The sequence below is a fragment of the Melozone crissalis genome, unplaced genomic scaffold, assembly GCF_028551555.1.
Source record: "Melozone crissalis strain CALT ecotype California unplaced genomic scaffold, PUWL_Pcris_2 ptg000006l_1, whole genome shotgun sequence".
NCBI classification, from domain to species: Eukaryota; Metazoa; Chordata; class Aves; order Passeriformes; family Passerellidae; genus Melozone; species Melozone crissalis.
In genome coordinates this window covers 18,329,478-18,354,896 of record NW_026535784.1, presented here as the reverse complement: position 1 = coordinate 18,354,896, position 25,419 = coordinate 18,329,478, and the positions used below count along the sequence as shown (strand labels likewise).

General features: G+C 38.8%; 2 protein-coding genes across 4 annotated transcripts in view; one reads left to right on the top strand and one right to left on the bottom strand.

The window, feature by feature from the left end:
* ATP8A1 (ATPase phospholipid transporting 8A1) overlaps window positions 1-18,792 on the top strand; it is a 103,038-nt gene extending 84,246 nt beyond the window's left edge. For all 3 annotated transcript variants that reach the window (XM_054292034.1, XM_054292052.1, XM_054292043.1), the window contains 4 exons: window positions 5,664-5,752; window positions 6,144-6,236; window positions 13,880-13,971; window positions 14,309-18,792. In XM_054292034.1, coding sequence (XP_054148009.1) covers window positions 5,664-5,752; window positions 6,144-6,236; window positions 13,880-13,971; window positions 14,309-14,406 — 372 coding nt within the window. In that variant the 3' untranslated portion in view covers window positions 14,407-18,792. The remainder of the gene's footprint in view (window positions 1-5,663; window positions 5,753-6,143; window positions 6,237-13,879; window positions 13,972-14,308) is intronic.
* A 4,413-nt stretch (window positions 18,793-23,205) lies between these two features.
* Window positions 23,206-25,158, bottom strand: SHISA3 (shisa family member 3). Its single transcript, XM_054295560.1, has 2 exons — window positions 24,864-25,158; window positions 23,206-24,051 (listed from the first exon to the last, which is right to left on the bottom strand). Exons 1-2 carry the CDS (start codon window positions 25,156-25,158, stop codon window positions 23,600-23,602), a joined length of 747 nt encoding a protein of 248 aa, XP_054151535.1. The 3' UTR covers window positions 23,206-23,599.
* Between the last annotated feature and the right edge of the window lie 261 nt (window positions 25,159-25,419).

Here is a 25,419-nt window from a genome sequence, read left to right as displayed (position 1 = left end):
TTTTTTACACAAAAACACATCAAAAAAATAAACTGTAGATACTTTGGTCTCTAATGAAAAGGTCTTCTCTAGTAAGATGTTTGTCTAAAGTTTGATCCAAAAGTGGGAAGTGGTTTTAGTCTAATGTAGAGCAAAGCCTACGAAGCAAAGTATTTAGGATAGAATACAATCATAGAGCAGCTGAAGAGGTCTCTGCAGTTATCTGGTCTAAAGCTTCGGACACTGCACTGAGTTGTCCCGGACTGTGTCCAGGCAGCTTTTGAGTGTTACCAAGGATGGAGACACTGCAACATTGAACAACCTGTGTCCCTGTTCAGTCACCCTCACAGTGAAAGGTTCTCTTGATGTTCAGATTCAAGTTTTAGTTTGCTCTCCTTGCCTCTTGTGCCATGACAGGGCTTCACTGGAAGTAGCCTGGCTCTGTCTTTGCCCCCTGCACTCGGGGTGAGAGAGCCCCCAAAGCCTTCTCTTAGGCTGTAGTCCCAGCTGTCTCAGGTTTTTCTCCTGCATGAGAGACACTTCAGGACATTGGACTAATTTCAGTGTATCTGTGTTTCTTGTGCTGGGGAGCCCAGAACTGGAGACTTCCCTAGGTGTGATCTCTTCATTGCTGAGTAGAGGGGACCTGCCTTCCCCTCTGCTGGCAATATTTTGTCTAATGAAGCCAAAAGATGCCATTCACTTCCTTTGTCACAACGACCAATTTCTGGCTCATTTTCAACTTGGTGTCCATTGGGACCAAGTCCTTTTCTGCCCAGCTGCTTTCCAGCTGGGTGGCCCCCAGGATATACTGCTGCCTGGAGTTGATCCTTCCCATGTGCAGGATTTTGCATTCCTCCTTGTTCAACTGCATGAGGTTCTTGTCAGCCCATTTCTTCAACCCTTTGAGGTTTCTCTGGATGGCATCACAATCCTTTACTGCATTTGCCACTCCTCCCCCCATTTTGTGTCAGTAGCAAACTTCCTGAGGGTACGCTTTGCCTCTCATCCAGATCTTTAATGAAGATGTTAAATGAAACTGCACCCACTATGGATCCCTGGGGTATACTTTCAGTTACTGGCCTCCAGCCAGCCTGACACTGATCACCAGCTGCCATTCAGCCCATTTTCAGTGTAACTCGCAGTCCATCCAGCCCATACATCAGCAGCTTCTCTGTGAGGATCTTGGAGCTTTTGCACCCTGCTGTGTTGTCCCTCCAGCTGTAAAAGGTGCTATTAATGGATACTTGTCCCTCGCACTTTTAAAAAACAGATGAATATTTTTAATAACTTTTCCAGAATACAGCATAATAAATAAATTTAAATGGTTGTATATTTAAGAAAAATTGCTATGGTGCTTTTCCTCAGTGTTAGCCAGGGAGAGTTATAAATAAGGCCCCTAAAATTTGGGAAGTAATGATTTCTCTAAATTCCTCCAAACAAGAGAATTACTGTGCCATGCATTTAAGGGAACCTGGCAGATAACTGAGTTGGCAATCTGTATTTCAAAAAAGTGCTTTGAGCTCTGTATGGTAAGCAAATACCAAAGTCTATCAATTCTCACTTCATTTTCACAAAACTTGTGGAATATAGTCGTTCTTCAATCGCTAATATCTAGGGTGGTTGGTCTTTTTTTGCTGTTGCACTGCTTTTTTACCAGTCTGGATTAAAATATTATCCAAATTCTTTGTCTTCACTTCAGAGGGAATAACTGGTGTACTAAATTTGCAAGAACATTGAAATAATTCAGCAATAAAAGCTAGGCTTTTCCTTCGTAGTCCAAAATATTTCCCATCCTCAGCAGAAGGCCCTTAGAGGCATTATCCTACAGTTTTAGCACATTTTCATCCCCCTTCCAAGTTTTTCCAGCTTGTCTTTTAAGACCTGTGAGTCTTTACAAAACAAAAATCAGTAATCTGTATGTCTTCCTTTCTATATCTATATGAACATCTTGTTTAGGGGAAAAAAAGTTTCAGTGTACATTTGTGGAGAATATTATTACTTTAAAAAAAAGTGATTTATTGATGATTTTTTTAAGTTAATCAGACTTCATCACATAGAACATATCCATTTTAGTCATCTGTCCTCACCTGGGAGCCTCAAATTATGTTACCATTCTGATACTAACATATTTTAATAATTTATATTTAAAGGGTTCTTTTTGTCTTTAACTTCACGAGTTGTCTAAGGGGTTTTTATTTTTCCATTTAATTCCCAATAGGTAGCTTCCATTTTTACTCCTCAAACCTTCACCTTTAATTGTACTTCATCTAGTAGCAGACATTTATTCGTGAGCCAGAATCTGCTATTCCCAGATATACTTCAAAGATCCTTCTCCATATTCAGTAGTTACATTCTCATTCACTCAAACAGGAACAGCAGAGCTGATCTTTGAACTGCCCAATTTATCTTCTCTGCTTCCAGTGGTCTGTCTTGGTTAATGTACCTAATAACCAGAGATCCTAACAGAGAGGAACTTAATTCTTTGCAGTTCTAAGTAACACAGTTCCTAATTAGAAGGAGCTAAAAGATGTTTTTTAAACTCTACTTAGCAAAGACTAGAGGCAATACACAAACTTACTTGTAGGAACTTCATTGCACTGGAAGTTAATGCAGATCTGTTTTAGTATTATAACAGTAAGTACTTTGGCATATATGAAGGCAAACACATGCACAGAACTACTAATAATGAAGTTTTTCAGTAGGTTAAAAAGAGAAACTTTTGCTGGTTTGATGATGTTGAGGTATTTTATAGCTTTTTAGTTTATAGGAAGGAGATGTGTACCCTCAATGATATTTGAAATAGATAAACTGAAAAGGGTGAACTTTTCTGCAGCAAGAATTTTACCACTGTTTTCATCTTTCTCTTCTTATTTTTAAAGGCTTTTTAAAATCTGAGCCAGCAGTTTTGGCAGATCAGCTCATAATGAGGAAAAAGCAAATATTCTCTGTTCATTCTGACATGTAATTTCCTAACACTACATCTTCAGCAGTGCTTTAAAAATGTTTTGCAGCCAGGATTTCTTGTCTGCCACTAAATCATGAAAAAGAACATTCCTCAGCAATTTTTTCTTTTTTGAAAAAGGAGAACCTATATAAAAATCAAAACTAAAAAAAAAAGTTAATTTATTTTAGAAAGTCTTAATATTGAGCATGAGCCACACACACAACAAATTATTTATCTTCCCTGCAGGATTTGTAAGTCCTACAATAAACTGGGCTTCTCAGCTCTCATTTTGGATTACTTCTGAATTCCCCTGGGAGCCACTTTTGTGGCAGATTCCATTTGGTTTCACAAGGCCTAAAGGGGGAAGACTTGGCATAGAGCACAAATCTCTCACATTAGGAACAATTTGTAAACCACAAACAGAGGCAGCCAGAGTCCGTCCCCAGAACAGGCTGCTCCTGTTAGTGCCATTGTCTGAAAGGGATTGGTTTGCCATTTCCCAGATGACCTGCCTATGTGTAGAGAGATGTGAAAAGTTAGAGACAAAAATGTTTTCTACAGAGTGAGGGGGGAGCTTTCTTGTACAGAAAGGAAGGAAATACCTCTGTGGGATTTTATTTTTTCCCCTCTTCATCCAAAAAATACAAAGAGGGCCTCTGTCTTTAATGCGAATGTCGGCTTTAAATCTTTTAGGTTTGGATTAACTCTGTAAAAGAAAAAAAATCTGACAGGCTTTCAAATATGACGCAGAAAAACTTTTTTTTTTACCTCAATTCATGTTGTTCATTTGTAAAGCCAAAGGCTGGATGGAGTGAATAGTAGGCGCCAGTTGTTCCTTCATTCATAGTTAGCATTACAATGGTCAGAATTAACATCCTAAGACCTACATTATCACTTTTGCTGTTTCACCAGCAAACATTTAATACCGGGTGGCTAACACAAGGACAGCTCTTTGCTATGTTCTTATAAATAAAAAAATGTTGTTAATAATAGGAAGCAATAATCATAATTAGTTCAAATTGTATTATTATGATTTTTTCTTGTTTTTAAGGGAACTGTCTATCTAATTACTAGTTAATTATAAAATGTCTTGCAAAATGCATTTATGATAGACATTTCCTATTAGCTCCTGTTCTAGAAAATGAGTATTTCATCAAATATGTCAAAAGTCAGGTTTTGCCTATAAAGTGACTGCTAATAGATTTTTTACTCTAATACATTTCCTCCTGATACAAAATTTTCTCCTTTTTTTTCCCTTTTGAAAATACGAATTGTTTTATTCTGAACCTGTCACTGCTCAGTGTTTACACCTTTGCTGGCAGCTGTTGACAGAAATAGTTAGTAGAATCTCAGGGCAATATCTATGTCCTTTTAACACAGTCATGGGAAGGTTACCACATTTTTTAAGTACATTCTAATGCTTTCCAAAGAATCAATGTCATTAGGAATTTGGATACCAAAACAAGGTAAATTGAACTTTTTGCTTATATGAGAATTAGGTTTTTTCCTGAAAATAATTAGCTTCTATTTTCATATATTAACATGTTTGAGTATAATTCCTAAATGTTCATGTATGCATGTTGAGAAATTAGAATTCAGCTACTGCAAACTACCTACTATTTGTCTGTTAATTAAAACTAGTAAAATTCCGGCTTATTTATTTTACATACTAAGGCTTAACCTGTGAAAGAAATTAGTCTCCAAGTAATTAAATAAAGGATTTGAAACTACACTACACTACTGTTGTGTAGTGGTTGTGTAGGCTGTTACTTTCAGCCTCTGTACAGTTGAATTACATTATAAAAGTGTTTCTAATACTGACTGCAATTCAAACCTGCAGTAACATGCTTCAGTTAGTATTTATCATACTCTTTGCATCCATAATATTATCAATGTAGACATTTCAGTGTGAATTACAAGGGTAAAGACATTTTTTCTTTGATGTCCATATATTGTGATGTTTGTCTTGGCCATTCAATATGTTTTAGTTTTTAGTATTTCTACAGACCAAGTTGTGAACAGAAGAAATTCCTATGTATTACATATAGTGGTGTACAGAAAAAACAGATACACAGATAAAAACAATTACGTGGTTTTCAAATACTTCACCATGTTTTAATGGTGAAATCTTCATTTAACAATATGTTGCATATTTTCATAATTACATAAATAGTTGTTTCCTTATTTCTCATTTTTAATCAATCTGTTTAACAGGAGTCTGTGGCAGTGTGGGAACTGTGGTACAGCGAGTTCTGTGGGAGAAAACTTTGATCCAAGTTATATTGCAGGGTAATTGTAACAGTGTCCAGTATCCAAATGAGAGTCAGAAACTCTTATAGCCTGTTAGAGTAGATTGCTAGTTGAAAAACTATGCTCATAATGTATTGAGCAAGTTGGGAAAGGGTGGATTTTTGGTAAATCTGATTTTAATGGAAAAGCCTGTAAACATCACAGTGGTATAGAGCAGCGTTGTGGAGGGGTGATTCCCCCATGCAAAGAGCTAAGCACTGTATCTTTCTGCCAGCTTCTTGACTTGAAATAGTGCTTACTATTTACTGGATTTATGTTGCAACTCAGGGGATTTTAGAAAGGAGTTCAAGTTCTATTTCACATTAGTCAGACTAGAATGATTCATTTAAATTTGCTTTTGACAGCCTCCACAAACTACTTGATATTTCTAAGATATTTTTTTGCTAGTTCTTGTCATGACATCCTGTTTTGTGCATTTTCTCTTCAGGCAGCTATGATGTTCAGCTCTGGAGTGTTCTGGATGGGACTTCTGTGTATTCCTATGACAGCTTTACTTCTTGATATAGTATACAAAGTGTGAGTACGGAAATACCAGTGTTTACAGAAGAGAGTACTGACTTTTAAATGTGTTTTCTAATTACTAATATAATAAAAAACAAATTAAGAGCAATTATGGTGATTTTATAAAATTCTTTTTTACCATCTTTGTTAAAAACTTTATTACAAGAGTTATTACTATTTTAAATGTTCAAATAATTGTAGTGTTTTATTAATAAATATTTTCTGTTTCTAATTTGCAATAACAGATGATAAAATATCTTCTTTAGATTTGTTTTTTAATATTTCTCCTTAGTTTTAAGTCAGGGAAAATGGATTTATAAATTGAATATTTATAAAAGCATTTAAAGTATCTGTTGTTATACTTTCAAGAAGAGTAAGTCTGGCAGTATTTTGTGTGTACTTACAGAGTAAAGAGAGCTACTTACAAGACACTGGTAGATGAAGTTCAGGAGTTGGAAGCGAAGTCTGAGGATCCTGGGGCAGTTGTGCATGGCAAGAGGTACAGTAAAAATATGTAGAACATTATCTTAAAAAACAAAGCTTAATATTTTTAGCTGTATACATGTATCAAAGACAAAAATGTTATTTTTCAAAAGCTGTACAAATGAAAAGCATCTGTGAAGGACCTTCAGGTCTACTGAGCCTATGTGTTTTTTCATAGGTTTACACAGAGGTTTTACCAAAAGCTTTAACTGATATGTTTCTTTGTAGCTGACTGGTTTCTGGTTCTTATGCATAGAACAAGCTTGAGGTGCAGTTTTAATTCTGTGACTTTTGCCTGTGTTAACAATTAATTCACAAACAAAAGAAGAAGAAAATGGGTTAGAACAAAATGAGTTTAAATCTGCATCATTTTCTAGTATAGCCGTAAACAGGGCCTAAGCACAAAAACAAAAATTAAATTCTATAAAAGCTGCTCAGTAGCATAGAAAAAACCAAAAAATGTATCTAGTATTTTCTGAAATTGAATATAGTAAGCTGGTTTTGTATTTAATTCCAATCCAGAGCAAACTGATTTGATTAACCTATATGAAGTAAGTAAAATTTTTAACTCACAAGAATTCCCTTGTAACGTCCTCTTTCATGGACCAGGCAGATAATTTGAAAAAGGAGAAGGTAAAACTGAACAATTGGACATTTTCTACATGTAAACTCAGCATGAAGGTGTGCACTCACCAAAATATTTCAGACTTTTTAACCCCAAGCTGAACTTGTGGCAAGCACTCGCTGAATGTATGAGATGACAAAATCCCCCTCTCCCCCCCTTCCAATTCATTAGTGCCATCTGGCTGAGCTAGACCCTTCTTTTCTTGTCTTCATTTTAATGAGTTTTGTGAAGTCTAAAAAAAAGCCAAAACTGCTGATACTTGATTTTCCTGTTCTTTCTTTTATTTGGACTGCTGTTCTTTTACTATCTTCATGGCAAAAAGCATAGCCAAGAAGACTTTTTTCCTACCAAGCTATGCACAGAAAGAGACCAGAAAAAACACAGCCACTTCTTTTACTATAGGTTCAATTTTCAGAAAGTACCTTTTGTTCATAAAGATACTTTACCAATCTTACTGTATCCCTGTTCCAGTTCAGCGGGAATCAGTTTACTAGGATTTACCAGATTGAGATCAAGTTACATCAGATACCAAGGAGATAACCATGATTTTTAATGGGGCAGTATCCAGCTTGTACGAGCGCTTTCACAAGAATGTTTTGTCTCTAGTTGGGTTCATCTTTCCTGGTAACAAGGAAGTGGGGTTATGGAAGCTCATCCTGCCAGCCATGGAACACCTAGTCTGGTGTGGTGGGTTACAGAAGAGGACACACCTGCATGCAGTCTCCTCTCGGGCTCTATATTTCCCTTTGTAGCAGCAGCTTCACACTGGAAGTACTGTAGAATCCCCTAGCTGGTGGCAATTCCTCCTTCAAGCTTACTTTTCCTTCATCACTGCAAGACCTAACCATTGCTTGCAAGAGTAAGTTCTCTTGCTTTTAAAGGTGATGTGAATTGATTGCTTCAGATGCTTTTCTCCAGTGGCAGTGGTCATTCAAGCAGATTGAGGGAAATTTCTTCCTGCAAATTAACCCACTCAACTATCAGTGTGCTGAGCTTTGCAGCAATGTGTGCTCTGTCCTCTTTTGCAAAGAGGAAAAACTGTAGAGGTATGAGTTTCAGGAAAGAAAGCAAACATTAGTACTGGATGGTGCTAAAAGGGGAACATCTTGTAGGTGTAGAAAAAAGTAAGGTAACCTACCTTTTTAGTATTTCATACTTGCATTCCCAAAACTTCCCTTGTATTCCCAATTCAGCTGCTTTAACTTCAGTTGTCTAGGCAGGATGCTTTTCCCTCATTCTACACACGTGTTCCAAAGCCCTTTTTATATAGGTAAAATGAACTTGGTGTTTTCACCACTGCTTTTGTAATTATCTTTTTATCCCACAGTTAAATAGTTATGAGGGCTCCATGACAGCTTTTAGTTACCTGCCAGAATATCTTTTTTAGATCTAATTCTTCTCCACAAAGTTACTTTTAAATCAGTATTTCTGAAGGATACAAGCAACCTTGTGTGCAAATCACTGGATGTTACACAATTCAATATCTCTCAAGATTTTATCCCCTCCATTATTTTTTTAATGTATTAAAATTCAGGTGATAGTGCCAAAACTTTACCTTTTATGGAGAAAGTATTAATTGTTAAGGAAATGGTCTGATGAACTGACTTACTTGCATCTACAAAAATTCAATTCAACTTTTTTAAACACTCTTGAGTCTCCTAAATTGCAAAAGCTCAGATTAATTAGTTACCAGTACAGAGTAAGTAGTTAAATGGGTGAGGAATATCCTCTACATCTGTTTAAGATATGTACATGATAGTTTCTTATTCTAGTGTGTGCATATCTGTGAGAGTACCATTTTCTGTTACAGCAGAAAAAGGGTTTGTTCTCATTAAATGCCAAAAAAACCCTAAGAATATATAAATCAATGGATGATTAAAAGATAACTGAGAAATAGTGAGAAAGATAATTCAGAAACCTTTCCTCTCTGTCCACCCCCATCTTAGAAATACTACAACACAAAATAGAGGTCTCAGCTTCCAGAGATAACAGGTCAGGATTCTTGTATTGGACAGCTGTTGTAATCAGTGTGTATCTAAATATTTACTGAGAATGGGACCTACAAGAAAGCCAGGAGTTTTTATAAGGGCATGTAGGGATAGGACTGAAAGAGGGTAGGTTTAGTTTAGATACTCAGAAGAAATTCTTTCCTGTGAGAGTTGCAGGAATTCATAAAATAATAATTTTTTTTTTCTATAACTGTGTCCAATTGCCTGTAAAGGTATACATTTCCTATTCAAAAATAGTTAATATTCTGCTTGTCCATATAGTTACACATAATGAGCACAAGCATTTAGTTACTGTGATCTAACATTGGTTAATTATAAAACCATGTTTTCTTGGCTTCACATGTAGATATTTAAATATGCTTTTGAATGGCAACAGGGTGATTTATAATAGAGAGCCGACAATATTTCAAGTATAGAAAAAGAACAAAATTTAGTACTTGAATAGCTGAAAGCACTTTTCTCAAGTGTATTTCCTATGTATTTTGTATTTTCTTTACCAGCAATCAGATCTGTGCAGTGGAAACTTTATTATACATTAACTGAGATATGTGCCTACTTCATGTTATTGTAAAAGTTTAAGGTAATCTTTTCAGTGCTTTGCATTTAAGCAATGAAATTTGGTGAAATGAGGAGGAACATCAATAAGACTTTTGCGTTGGACTTCCAGAGGGCAGACTTTGGCCTATTTAGGAGACTTATTCAGAGAGTTCCTTGGGAAGCAGCCCTTAGAAACAAAGGAGTCCAGGAAAGGTGGGTGTGCTTCAAAACAGAGACCTTGAGGGCACAGGAACAGACTGTCCCTGTGTGCCAAAAACTGAGTTGACAAGGCAAACATCCAGCCTGGATGGGCAACAAGGTTGTGAAAGAAGTTAAGAATAAAAAGAGGATGTATCATCTTTGGAATGAGGGTCAGTCAGATCCCTCAGGAAGTATTTCAGGGGATTGCTAGAACATGAAGGAAAAAAATTAGGCAGGCCAAATCAGTTCTAACTTAATTTGGTAACTTTTGTAAAGGAGAATAAAAAATGTTTTCATAAATATATTAATGGCAAAAGGAAGGGTAAGACCAACCTTTTTTCTCTATTGGATGAGGGAGGGAACTCCACAGATGAGGAGAAGGCAGAAGTGCTTAATGCCTCCTTTTCCTCAGTCTTTAGTGGGAAAACAGCTTGTTCTCAGGACAGCTGTCCTGGGCTGGTAGTTGGTATCAGGGAGCAGAATGGTTCCCATGTTATCCAGGAGGAGGCAGTCAGGGAGCTGCTGAACAACTTGGATGTTCATAAATCCATGGGACCAAATGGGATCCATCCCAGGGTGATGAGGAAGCTGGCAGATGAGCTTGTGAAGCCACTCTGCAGATTTACCAGCTGTCCTGGCTCACTGGTGAGGTTCCAAGGGACTGGAAGCTGGCCAATGTGACACCCATTCACAAAAAGGGTGGGAAGGAGGATCCTGGTAATTATAGGCCAGTTAGCCTGACCTCAGTACCTGGTAAGGTTATGGAACAGTTTATACTGAGTGTCATCACACAGAACTTACAGGGTGGCCAGGGTATCAGACCCAGCCAGCATGGGTTTAGGAGGAATAGGTCATATTTGACCAACCTGGTCTCCTTTTATGACCAGGTGACCCAGCTGGTAGATGCAGGAAAGGCTGTAGATGTTGTTTATTTGGACTTGAGCAAGGCCTTTGACACTGTCTCCCAGAGCACACTCCTGCAGAAGCTGGCAGCCCAGGGCTTGGACAGGAGCACTCTGTGCTGGGTTAGGAACTGGCTGCATGGCCGGGCCCAGAGGGTGCTGGTGAATGGTGCTGCATCCAGCTGGCGGCCAGTCAGCAGTGGTGTCCCTCAGGGGTCTGTGCTGGGGCCAGTTCTGTTCAATGCCTTTATTGACAGCATGGATGAGGGTGTTGAGTCTTTCATTGTCAATTTGCAGATGACACTAAGCTGGGAGTGTGTGTTGATCTGTTGGAGGGTAGGATGGCTCTGCAGAGAGACCTGGAATGGTTGGATGGGTGGACAGAGTCCAATAAGATGAAGTTTCATAAGTCCAAGTGCCCAGTCCTGCATTTTGGCCACAATAACCCCCTACAGTTTTATAGGCTGGGGATGGTGTGGCTGGACAGTGCCCAGGCAGAAGGGGACCTGGGGGTACTTACTGACAGCCAGAACATGAGCCAGCAGTGTGCCCTGGTGGCCAAGAAGCCCAAAGGCATCCTGGCCTCTATCAGGAACAGTGTGGCCAGCAGGAGCACGGAGGTCACCCTTCCCCTGTACTCGGCACTGGTGAGGCCACACCTTGAGTGCTGTGTCCAGTTCTGGCCCCTCAGTTTGGGAAGGACCTTGAGACACTTGAGGGTGTCCAGAGGAGGCAATGAGGCTGGTGAGGGGCTTGGAACACAAACCCTGTGAGGAACCCCTGAGGGAGCTGGGGATGTTCAACCTGGAGAAAAGGAGACTCAGGAGTGACCTTATCACTCTCTTCAACTCCTTGAAAGGTGTTTGCAGTCAGGTGGGGTTGGTCACTTTCTCCAAGCAGCAATTGACAGAACCAGAGGACACAGTCTCAAGCTGCACCAAGGGGAAATATAGGTTGGATGTTAGGAAAAAGATTTTGACAGAAAGAGTGATCAAGTACTGGAATGGTCTGCCCAGGGAGGTGGTGGAGTCACCATCCCTGGATGTGTTCAGAGACTGGATGTGGCACTCTGTGCCATGGTTTAGTTGAGGTGTTCAGGCATGGGCTGGACTCAATGATCTTGAAGGTCTCTTCCAGCCCAGTGATTCTGTGATTCAATCTGAACATTCCATTCAGGAATACAAGCAAGGAATGATGGTATCAAGAATGGTACAATAGATATGCTAATGTTTTAAATAAAATATTTTTATTTAAGTTTTTTATTATTATTTTTATTTATGTCAAACATTTCATAGAAATTTTCTGATTTCACTCACATTAATAAGGATTTCACAGATGTATTGCAAAGGAGATGCAGCTGATAACTGTAACTAAGTGTATCCATAGTCTTCCACCTCCTTGGCTTCGAGTTTTTCATGAAAGTACTGATTTATTTATTCAGTGGCAGTATTCTTACAGTTTAGATTTCAGTCCCTAATTTTTTATTAATGTTGCTACTTAAACAGTTTACAGTCCTGAACTAAAAAAGAAAGCTCCTACACAGTGTAGAGGAGCAAGCAGGATGAAAAAAATCCCCAGACAGTTAGCTTAGGAAAGCACTGAGAGTAAGATGTGTTTCAGTACTTCAGCCTCTCCATTCTTGATTCAGTCAGCAGATGCCAACTACCTTCCTGGAATCGGTATCTAATTTTTTTCTTACAAGGGAGTCTCATTCCATCTTTACATTCAAAACATGGCCACAGAAGCAGTTTCCCCTGTCTGTCACCTTACCCTGCAGATTTTCCAGTTAGCATTCCTCTAGGGGTGTGGAAATAGTAGGTTTATTTTCCTTTTCCAACTTAAAAAAGCCAAGCTTTCACCATATGCTTTAACCACCAGACTAGAGGGGAACAGAAAGATGAGATAAACCATTAGTCTCTCCAGCTCTAAACAGTGGTTCAGCTTCATATATAAATGTAGAGTCACTTAAGGAAGAATGAACATTTCTAATTTAGTGGCTTGAATGGTGATCTAGTAAGGAAGGCAGTCTAGTTCCCTTTCTTGCACCACTTAGTCTGGTTGATAGCCTGAGAAGTTAAATCTTTTGAGCTAATTGACAATAATATTAAAAAGTAATTTGGGTAATCAAAACTTGGTAACATAAGGTGTGTGAAATCTGTTTTTCTTACTACATCATTGCACGAGAGACAGCTTTGCTAATCTAGCAAAACTGTAGCAATATCAAATCACTGTGTACTCACATTATACATAAGATGCATCTCTTTTTTAATTGAACTAATTTTAGACCAGTTTACATTGAGAGTAGGCTGGATTTTTCAGCATTTGAAGTGTTTAAGTGATAGGTTGGTATTTCTTGAAACACAGGCTGTAATTCACAGTGCATATCAAATCAAGAGGACACTGAAGAGGTCTTTTTGTTTTTTTTTAAATATAGTCCCTTGCACCTATTTAATATGTTATTAAAACTGTCAGATTTTGAAATTTTTCTTAGCTATGGCTCATGTACCTGGTATTTATTTAGTAATGTATGTTCCTATTAGAGAGAACTTTAGTGCAAGACAGAAAGGAAACCCAATACCTTTGCTACTTGTTTCGCTACAGTTAGCAGCATTTGGCTGACTCCTGAGTCTCAATTTAAAAAATGTTTAATGCTCCTGTTTTCCACTTGGGCTGAAATGGGGAGTACCTTGAGTCACAGTGAAGGTACCCAAGTGTGTGCACACAACAACATAACAAACTCAGTAGTGCTGGGAAGGAAGGAGAAGGGCTGAGGTGGCCAACCTTAGCAGCAATAGTAGTCTGTTTTTGGGTATGATCTCCAGAAAAACACCTTCTAGAGTTTCCTGGGGAAAGCTCCTTTCTAGAACACTTTCCATGGAAATAATTTTTCTGTACACACAGCTGATAACCATGAACGTGGCTTTCCCTCCACTCATTTCCCACCCCTTTGGGGTACTGTGTCAATAGAGGCTGGGAACACTTTCTATGTAACATAAAAAGGACTAATTCAGCCTGGCACTATTCAAGCTGTGCTACATTAAGGAAGACAGTGCCTTCCCTTTACATTGTGTGTTTCTAAAGGAGTCACACTCAAAGGTTCACAGTATTATTCATTTATTTGTGTTGTCAGCACACAGCAGTGTTTCAAAAATATATTTTGCCTGCACTGTAACAAGTAAAATCATTACCAGGGGTCAGAACTTAATAATCTGTCCTCGTGCAAGCTTTTAATCATCATCTTAATAATTCATTAGGCACAATATAGAAAGGAAAGGGAGGGTGGACATTTCTCATTTAACAATTAATTCCCATTGAGCAAACTCAAACATAAAGGGATAGGGTAATTAGTAAGTAAATATTCTTCATGTGTCTACTTTCTCTCTAGCTTAACTGAAAGAGCCCAACTACTGAAGAATGTTTTTAAGAAGAACCATGTGAACTTGTATCGCTCTGACTCTTTGCAACAAAACTTGCTTCGTAAGTGTTCACTGACCGAAATGAGTATCCATTAATAACAGTAGTAAAAATCTGCCTTTCACTGCATTTATTTATAGCAAAAGTGCAGTATCCTAAACCCATTAGACCATTTTCTTTGTCTGTGGTTAAGTTGTCCTTAATACCTAAGGTACTGTGCAGAGCTCTTTCTGCTGTTTTATAACTGCAAAATTCTGTAAGAAATGGCACAGTATTCTACTTACTGTTGAAAAGAGGTTTATTCCCTTCTGTTCACCTTTGTTAAGTTGCTTTTATTAAAGTTTTAAAAAAATTAAAATTATCAAACTTAATTTGTTTCTATTTCACCTTATATCTGCAGATGGCTACGCCTTCTCTCAAGATGAAAATGGGATTGTTTCCCAGTCTGAAGTCATAAGAGCTTACGATACCACAAAGCAAAGGCCTGAGGAGTGGTGAAGGAACACAGCTGGACATCTAGGCCTTAGTTGTTACTTTTGTGAGACAGGCTATTAGATCTTTGCTGGGAGCTGTGACCATGGTCCAGTTATCAGACATTGAAAGATCTATAATGGTCTTGTTCCATAAAGTTTGGATTTGTGTATTCAGTAGACATAAGCACTGTGCAACTATACTGTAACACACCATCTCTAAATTTTTAACGAGTATTTGCTTAGCCTTTGTAAACAGATTGGAATTTACCTTGTATCTTGCCAGCTTGCTTATTTTACAATGAATTTGGATCAATACTGGTCGTACATTGAAAGGCAGTGGTCAGATTGCTAAATGTACTTTACATTGACAGATCAACTAGCATCTGTGAAGGTTTTTAAATGTTAATATATTTAAATATATTTGATAACAAGCCTTTGATTTCAACAAGTGCTGAAAAAACCCAGTATCTTAATGGTGTTAATTCACCTTCTTTAAGAAAGATTTTGAGTCAAGATGCGCATAGATGTTTGTGTCAAACTAATCTAAAAACATTTGCCAAAGAAGTTCCATAAATGTTTTCTGTTAGAAACAATTAGAAAGGAAACTATCTCCAGTCCTGATCTCAGAACTGCATGCTTGAGTCTCCACACTTGAGGAGAAGGTATAGTGAGTCTAATTTGAGTGGCCTTTTTGGCATTTGCTTTCAAAACTGCAAGTCTTTGCACCTTTGGCCTTATACAAGCTTTCCCCTTATTTTCATTTAGTATTGTGTATGTTGAATATGGCTGCCAACTTGTGTAATGGAGTACACGTAATACTTTATTCAATTTCTAAGAATTGCTCTGCCTTACTTCCCTTTAGCAAACTTAATTATTTTTGTGATGCTTAGTTGTATCTGCTTATACTGTAGGTTCAAAAGAAAGTTTGTTTAAACTTATTTTTTAAAATTAATCAAATTTTCAACATTTTTATACTAGGATTATTTGAAATGCATACATTGAAATACAGAGCAAAGCATGCCCTTCGCTAGTCTGTGGTATGTACTGGTTTATTTGCACTAAAGTCACTTCCTATAAAGGTGTGAAATACATCGCAGCAGTCTCTTTACAACTTATTGGTCATGCAGAATACTTATATACTCTCACCTTTAATTAAAATGGAGAGGAAGTGACTGCAGGAAAAGATATACACCTGGTATGAGGGGAAAAAAAAGAGGGCAGTATTAAATGAGAACATTGTGATACATGCTTTAACAAGTTATACTTGGTATTTCTCAACTTACCATCCAACAACCGTCAGGTTTCAAACTAAGAAAGGCTACTTGAACTTTAAAATTTAGCTAATTCTTGCCTCTCTTTAGTCCATGTTTAATTCTGGGTTTAAAGGCCACCACAATTACATTAAAATACAATTTTCTATAGTAGCAGTTGGTTATACTGTTAAGTAAATTTTTGTGAATTGCATAGGAATTATCTCTTTTTTCCTTTCAATGGAGATCAACCAGATGGAAAAGCAAAACAACAATATCCCCAGTGATCTGTTAAATTAAGTATTTTACTCTTTGCTCTCCAAATCATAACTCTCCAAGTCATCCAGTCCCATCTTTTCTCTGCCCTCCTTCATTTGTCATTACAAAAGGTGACTTTACCTCCTTGCCTTTCATCTAGCTAAATGCTTAACATGTAATTAATCTCACTATCCAAGTTTCTTATCCTCCATTCTGAGAGAAACTTGAAAATACACAGAGAAAGCCCAACAGAAGGCACTATATGAAAGTACCTATTTAGGAAGGTGTATCAGTGGCAAGGCAGTCTGCATTTCATGTGCCTGCTATGCAGTGTCTTCCTCTCGCTAGCCCGGAGTGATCTCTAAACAGCAGGCACAAGGAGAAAGGGAGCTAGAAACAGTACTGCCAGTCAGCCATGCAGACAAGAACTGCCTTCAGAAAAGCCATTGCAGGCATAGATAAATAGATGGATCAATATGGGAGGGCCAAATCACTTGACCTAAGGCAAGAAAAAATTTGGGGGCATGCCCCTTTCCTAAAACAGGGATCCCTATTTGCTGTCATCCCAGGGACAAAGACCACCTTCAAAACATTTCTGAAATTAACCATGACACTGTTGCTCCTTTTTAATCTTTCTGTGTACTTAATTCATATAAAATTAATCTATACATAGTCTCGTAATGGGCAATTTTTTTCTGTTCTAATTGGTTGAATTGCTAATTATGCAAATACGGATTAGAATAGACTGTGAAATACATGCAGTGAGATATTTACATGATCTCTTATTCTTCCTATGAAATAAAATTGTTTTACCATTGTAATACAGTTTGAAGAAAACAACACACAGTAAATCCCAAATTAACTACCTTAAAAAGGAAGAAAATGACTGAAACAACTCTAAGGTCCTCAATTCAGACTAATTTACAGATTTGTAAGATAATCTTATCACAGCATTTCATGCTTACATATTTTAAGAATTTGAAGGAGTATTTCACAAAGTGCATTTTTTTACTACTTCTGATGAATTTTTCCCCTGTCTTGTACTTTCTCTGATAATTAGTGGTTGAAAGAAACCACTTCCTAAAAATAGCTAAAAAGACAAATCTGGCAAAAACAGTAGGTTTTATTGCTCATACAATTCTGTTTTAAAATACAAGATTATCTTATCCATGTGTGCCCATTTTTAAATCAGGCCAAGTACACAATATGCACTTTATTTTCACTTTAAGTACACAGTAATATAATCTAGTTCCATCCTGTTAGCATGTCATACCTTTGTTAAAATAAGGGGATTCTGCTGATGTTTGTTTAAAGGAAAAAAGAACAGTTGAGGCGGAAATGCTCATAATAATGCCTCTGTTCTTACTGTTCCAAAATTCAAAAGTGTATTAAATAGAGAGTTCACGTGGACTTTCCCATCTCTTTCATGGGCACTGCAAGTTAGTATTAAAAATTTCCATCTAAAAGATGAACCTGTGCCACTAAAAAATCGGGTATCTTATATAAATACTTTTGCTTGATTATTTTTAAATATATACATACATATATATAGAAAATATTCAAAAGAGTAACTGGAAAAAAATTTTAACAAACCTATTGACAATTTGTATCTGGAATTTTTTCTTGCCATTTCCTAATTTTACACATATTTTTGCAAAGCAGTTTCAACAGATTTATACTTAGTCATCATTCTATTTGTATAAAATGATAAATAAAATATTTTGAAACGCTAAGAGATAGCTGAAGATTCTTATATGTCCACATGCATCCATAAAATTCACCTTGTTACAAAGATGAGCATTAAGTGTCTTAAGATGTGTATCATGACATTTGAACCCATCTTGAATGATGAGTAATTTGGAATATGTGTTAAATTTAAGGAGAAAAGTTTTTCCCTTTTTTTCTTGTGTATTGTGTAAAAGCAGTTGTAGTTCTGATAAATTTATCATTCTGTCTGCATGTGGCACTATTTCTGAGTGTTCTGAGGCGATGCATGGTGGTTGTTGATCCCTGTTTTTTAATGCCTTCGTTAAAAGTCTGCTCATAATATATTGAGAAGCTAGTGCTGTGTAAGCAAATGAGTTTGTCAGTTCAGCTTCCTTGGTACTGGATGTTTTCACTGGTTACAAAACTCCACAAATTAGTTTCTCCTTCCCCCTCTCTGCCCTCGCTCCCCCAGTTTCCTCGCTGTTAACCAATAGATCTTTATTAAACAAAGGAATATTTTAGCATTCCAAACCTGGTTCCTGCTTATGCAAACCACTACTCTTATAGGGTTCAACCGGACTGCTTGTGAGTATAAGGACTGCTCATCTGAGCAATGATGTGCAAAGTTGGGCACTTTTGAGGGTTGATACTGAAATAAAAGTATTTCCATGTAGAGTGTGATTTGTAATTGCAAAGCTGTGACCAGAACAAGTTTGTTTTGTTGGGGTTTTTTTAAGTCATATTTTATGGTGTTTTTTTAATGTAGCATAGAAGCCATAAATGCGTTAATATTGTTTTTCTACTTCAACATAATTTTTCGTAACGATTTTCAGTGTTTGATATGTATTAACCGCTACAGAAAGCGGTCAGTCTGAAACAGCAAAATTTGCATTCAAGATGAAGTGAGGTTTTACAGCTCCACTAAGCCATTACTGCTGAAACTGTTGTGGAAATTATGAAGCTGCATGAATGAAGATTTTTTGACTCGGTGTTTATGGTAGTTCCTCAGGTTTAGTTTTAACTGGATGTTAAATGCACTGTGTTTTTTAAATAGTTCTTTTAGTAACACATTCAGTTCTATGCAGTGTTAAATGTCATTTGGCATTTGGTGAATGTGCATGTTTTGAACTGCAAATTTTAAATGTTTTGTCATTTAATTGTTAAAAAATGAATAAACTTTGCCATTAAATTAAGAAGCTTTGTTGACTTTTTTGGTTGGAAATGTTAGGGATTACTTTCAGAGGAAAACATATTTCATCATTCTTGGGTTTGAATACTTTAAAATGAGACATACCAGAAATATTATTTCACAAATATTATCAAGTTCTTGCATTTTTTAAGGTATACTGAAAAAGTAGTAAATTGGTTAAAGGTTTGTTGGGGTTGGGGGGTTTTTTTTAACACCTTTTTGGAGATGTCTTTTTCAGTTCTCATGTGAAGTCTAGAAAAGTTTAAAAAATTTAAGGAGCACAGGAGTCTGCAATTTAGTGACTTCCAGCCAAGCCTTAACATACTCTGGTGGTGACACCCTATTTTGAAAGAGAAGTATGTAGTACAAGAATGGTAAGAGCAGGAATAAGGAAATGTCACCTCCCTTTTCAGACAACAGTGGTAAGTACTGTATCCTTTGGCTTTGATAGTAGCTGGTATTTCTTCCCTCTAACAGAGCCCACCACTGTAAAAAATCAATATTTTACTACCTTAACTGAGTTTTGGTAGTAGCTGGGTGACTGATTTTTATATGTACACTAGACAATGAATTTATTTTGTAATCTGTCCAAGCAGGTTTGATAATACATGCATCTTAGATAGTGCTAGTTTCACAAGATCCAGTCTCTAGTAGCAGAGCTGGTTTAAGGATATTCCACCTGATAATATTTTACATCTCTCTTATACTGGCAGTCATGAGGCCATTGAAATTATTCATTTTGTAATCCAGTTTATAATGATCCAGACTTCCTCTCAAATCCTTTCCCTTCTTTCTTACAGCAAACATTATTTTTAAACTAAAATAATTTCACTAACCTGATTCACACTACAGCCTCCTGAATTTTTGCACAAGCCATAGATGGAAAGAACAGAAGAACAGAAAGGCATTTCCTTTTCTGCCTTTGCTAATGAAAAGAGGATAGCATGGAATTATAGCCTTGGTGTCACTGTGAGTCAAAAACTTTATGTGCTATGAGTGGCTCCCTCAAAAGCAGACTCATTGTTCAGAGGAGTTCAAGTTCAGACAGTACATTGCAATAGGCAGCAAAACAGCACTGAAAACCAACTTCAACTCCTTAATGCTCCTTAATGTTCCTTTATATCCTTATGTCAAGATGCAACTGAGCAGTAATGACAAAATACTTTTGAAATTGTCAGGTTTTTTTTATTCCAGTGGGATTAGTATTACAAATAATCCGTGAGTTTACATAGCCACATACTGTACTGCTTACCTAGTTTCAAACAGAATCCTTCAGACATTCTTGCAAGTACTTGTAATGTTTTTCCTAGCACTGGAAAGTCTTGATGCATTTTGGAGATACACACTTCAGAATCCCAAATTGTGGAAACACAAAACAAATGGCATGCCACTGTTGCTCATTATCCACCGAAGGCTTGGGTTTCATCTAAGTCATTACCAGTTAATGGCAATCAAAGCATTTGTGGCATTGTGTGTGAATGACAGTAATCAATTTAATGAGTGTGAATATTCTTTCATTTGGATTTTAGATTGTTGTAGTGCTAGTAAAAAGGAGTACGAACTAAATTCAGAATTGCAAAAGAAATAGTTAAATCTACTTTGTTAACATGGCAGTAAAGCAAGTACTGCCTGTAAATGTTACTTCTGATAGTAAGCAATTGCCTTCAGTTCAAGCATACATCCAGCCCTTCAAACCATTTCATTAGTCATTAAAGTGCTATCACAATGTCATTTCTGTTCTGTCTGCAAGTTTTAGGAAAATTTCCTGTTCCTATAAATCATAGGAGTATCTAATGCCAAAAGGCTCTTTCCGTTAGGAAGGAAATTCAGCATTCTCGCCGGCACACCAAATCCACCTGGGTCAGAAACTACTGGCACAGGCAGCATTGTTTCTGTCCATGGGCTTTATTCTGGCCACCTCCTTTCCTCTCCCTTCAGCTATGTGGGTCACTGCTACTCTAACTACATGAACAATAATAGATTTTTTTAATTTTTATTTTCTTCTTTGTCTGTCTGTTTGCAGATGGTGCATAATCCCCACCTCAACTATTTTACAGGTAGCATAGCACAGCTATTTTCACTACAGCTGATCTTTCCCACCCTAAGAGCCACATCTGCAGGATTTGTTGCAGTCTGGCTATTGATCTGTGACATACTTAGCACTCTGTAAACTTACAGACTTATCTAAGTCGGATTCAATGAAATTATTCCTGTGTGTCAAGTTCTTCAGCCATTCTATGAGGACAAACCCATGGTGCAGCATCAGGGGAAGAAAGGAACAGGCTCAGAGGGGTCTTCCCTGCTAGGCTGAGTTTCTTGCTACATGGCAATCAATACAGCTCTCCTTAGGCTGAACAGTCATTAACATTTAAGGCTGCATGCAAGCGTAGCAAAAATCTGTCCTGTGTTAAAACATTAATAACTGACTGCAGAGCCCCCTGAGACCATCACACTGAAGCAGCCTGGCCTGTACAGCACCAAGTGGTAACAGGCAGTGACTGAGCCAAACTCTCAGCTTTGCTGTGTACAGTCTTTCTTTCAGGAAAACACTCAATTTCAGCCACTCCCCACCTGTGTCACTGGCTCTGATGACTAATTGCTCTTTAAAGGTACATAAATTGCCCCTTCTTAGTTAAAAGTGATCAAGTTTCTGCTTCCAGAATGGGTCTGCGTTGCCTTGGTTTACTAGATAAAGATTTCTTCTAATTGGAGATTAACTATAATTTGTAAAAAAATACAGTTGAGTTGGTTTGCTGTTTCTGCTGTATACAGGAATGATCAGTACATCTTACAGTGTGCTTCTGAACAAGACAGCTGATACATCTTGAAATATTCAATGATTTTTCAAAAAAGTTACTTGACAAACAGTCCCATCCATAGCCATTCAAAATATGCAGTGGAGAGTCCTGTGAAATCTTACCAAAGGCAAGCAAAATTTTTCCTTCTTGAAGATTGTTTCTACAATAAAATTACAGGCCAGAATTTAACTTTCGATTCATTTCCTGAATACTTAAAATCTAATTTTTAGTATCTTGCAAAACACATACACATCTGTGTATCATGATTTGGGTGGTAATTAACGATTACAGCATTCAAGCTAGAGCCTATTACTTAAAACATCATTGTATAGAACTTGTCTTTTTGCATTTCTAGCAGTAATGTTTGCTGGATTATAATGGTAATTGTGCAGTTAAAAACTTATTAAAAGTTATTTGGAAAAATTTTTGTCATAACTACTGATCACTAGATATTTGCTATGAAGAAAGTATTCAACTCTTGATAAAGAACCAATGAAGCTTTTCTAAACTACTTGTTAAATAGGTCAGCTATAATGTACTTCAACAGATCCTGCACACAGGGAGTTTGAGGCTGATAAAACAGGAAAGCTCAGCCTCTGATATTGTAGATTCTGACCCACAGAATGACTTCAGTTTTTCACAAAAAACAAGTATACAGAGAAGCCCTTTAATGACTGCATTTTTTACTTGTGTATTTTCCATTTGCTTACTGCATGTATTTGGTTTAGATGCTTTTTTTTCTTCTTCCATTTGGTTTGTTGGTTTACTTAGGTGAAGGAATGTAGAAGGGCAAACAGAATTTATTCCTAGTGCAGCATGTTTAATCCAAAAATACCCAACTAATCAGTGTCATTTTCAACACTTTTTCACTGCAGCTGCATGTAAAAAACATAAATGAATCTAGTAGTTTGCTATATGGTCAGAATTTTGTATTATATTAAATCTGCACAACAGGTGCAGGTAAAGTTGTAAATCATTTTTAAAAGCAGAATAAACTATTTTAACAGGAAAAAAATACAAAAAGAGTTGCACCAACCAAATTCAACAAACACTACCTGTACAGAGTCATACTGATGACACAGCATTTCAACCACACAGTTTATTGGGTTGGTTTTTTTTTTTTGCGTGTTACTACTAAATAATTAGTGATGTCAATGGTGTAAATACATTTTAAATTACAAACTTGTCTTTACATTTTATACAGGGATAATTTTACAAACAGAACTTCATGATCAGTTTGTCCAACTTACACTTGCTGAGCAAAAAGCTGACAATAAATACTTCCTTCTGAAGAATGCTTTAGTAGACCGCTATTTTTAGAGTTTTATGTGGAGAAGTTATTGGTGATATTGCTGAATACATTCTGCTTTCCTCACAGATAATTTGGCTATGTGAGACTGTCTGATCTTCCACTAGCCTAATTACTGCTAGTTTTATCTACCATCGTTAAGATTTACTAATACAAATATGCAGTGTAAGTTCAGGTAGATTGAGTGTATTTTTAAAAATACCTCTGCATTTTAATATCTAATAAAAATTCTTCCTCTTACTTTCATTGCTCATGGAAGTGGTAAACAGATGTTTTCAAGGATCCTCATTAGTAAGTATTACTCCTGTCTTACTTCTCAGGCTTATTGCTGCTTTATAGAACTAGTCTGATTATTATCAGTGGAAAGCAGCCACTGTTTGTTAACTAAGTTAACTGCATTAGGGTAAAATGTCATTTGTAACACTGAGTACCTTCATCCCAACATGGTTCTTTTACTTGTCTCTGAACACATCCTGCAAAAATTAGGCAGAGCAGTCCTGTTTTAGAGCAACTGTTTGGAGTGTTTTACAGTTCCTTTGTAAGTGTGATCCAAGTTTGGGAAATGCAAGTGAGACCCCTCACTTTTCAAGGGCAACTCACCCACAGGAACAGTTCTGACTTCTGCAGCCACAGAGCACATCAGTGTGACACCCAACAGCAGCAGCCCCTGTGGCTGCAAAGGTTGCATTACTTCTTCACGAGTTCCTTCAGCACTGAGTAAAATCAGAGCAGCTCTTCCCAACCAGGGCAGGCTCCGGCTGGAGAGGATACCCAAAGTATGGCGGAGACACCAGAAATCCTGACGGCTGGGTCAGGTGGACTGTGTGGGCTGTCTGGAAGCAGCCAGACGTGTAGGGTGGAGGTGAGGACGGCACAAGGCAGCCTGGCTCTGCCCGGGGGAAGGAGAACCTGCGGACAGAGCTGCTAGCGGAACTGGAACTGGTGGCAGTGCTGGACTGCCGGGACGGGGTCCTGAAGCTCGTGGAGGCCAAGATCATGGGAAGGGTCTCGGTCTGATAGCTCCGCAGGGAAAATCGGATTGGCTGCGACGGCTGTTTAGGTCTTAAACATGTGCAACAATAAACTGCTACCAGCGAGCCCACGATAATGAAGGCAATAAATATTGATCCAACAATGAGGAATGGAACGTAGATTGGTTCTGGGAGAAGAGAGAAGAAGAAAAGCCATGCAAATTAGCCCACTTAAGTAACAGGTCTTCTGTGTAGAAATAAACTCCACAGTATTTATGAAGCCCCACAATATTTCAGTCCCAATAACATACCAATCTGCTTAGAAAACAGAGCACCATTAGCATTGAAACAAAATCAGAGTTTAAACCCTGCAGGTTCCAGTAAAAATTTATTTCTATTACAGTTTTAATAGTTACCAAAGGTAGAAGCTGTCTACATCGTGTCCCCTTCATTGGTTCTTGGTAGGTATAGCTCAAGAATCTCACTCCTCTCCCCCTCCCTCATCCCCCAAATCGCCGGGACTGTGCAGTGTAACAGCTTGAATCTGCAGGTGAAGCGCAAATGCTGCAGATCCTATTAAATCGCTTCCTTTCCTAAGGTGGAAGATAAGCGCAGAGCGTGTGATTTGGGAAACCAGTCTCCGTATGCGCTGCCGGATTTCTTTTGTTTGGGAAACTGACGGCCACTAGCACGGTGGGCTGTGCGTGCAGAGCACCGGGGCGCGCTCACACCTCCGGCAGCAATAAAGTTAGACAGACACAGCAGAATTTGCCGATGTGAAGTTGAAATACAAGTGCACCATGCGGTCATGCTGCCGGTGCTCTCGGCAGCGCGGAGCTGCGGCCCCCGGGCTCCCGGTCCGTCCCGGCGCGGGGCCGCCCCGCAGCCGCACCTGAGCGCACCTGGAGCCGCCCCGCCGCCAGCCCACCCCGCAGCGGCCCGGGGGATGCTCCGCGGGACCGTCTCCCGCCCGCCCCGAGACCCGCGGCCGGGCACTCACGGGCGGTGACTCCCGGCTCCGAGGGCTCCCGGTCGTTGGTGCAGCCGCCCTGCTCCAGGCGAGCCTCGGCGGCGGCGCAGCAGTAGCGCAGGGCGCAGGAGCCGCAGCAGATGGTGGCGGCCGCCGTGTCGAAGCCCTCGGGGCACTGGAAGCCTTCGTGGTAGCCCCCCTGCCCGTCCACCCAGCCGTGGCAGTACTCGCCGCCGCCGGGCTGGCCCCCGCCGCCGACGCCCAGCAGCCCCAGCAGGAGGCAGCGCAGCAGCAGCCGCGGCAGCGCCCGCCGCCGCCCCGCCATCTCCCCGCCACCGCCCGACGGGGCGCGCAGGGGGCGGCCCCGGGTGCCGTGCGGGGCCTCCTGCGCCGCGTCCGGGGGCTGGGAGGCAGCTCCCACAACACACACACCCTCACACACCCTCACACAACCCTCGCACTCACACACCCACCCTCAGACACCCCCACACACCCCCGCTTACACACCCCCACATACCCACACACACACACGCACACTCACACACACACCTACTCTCACACACACACACCCTCACACACCCACCCT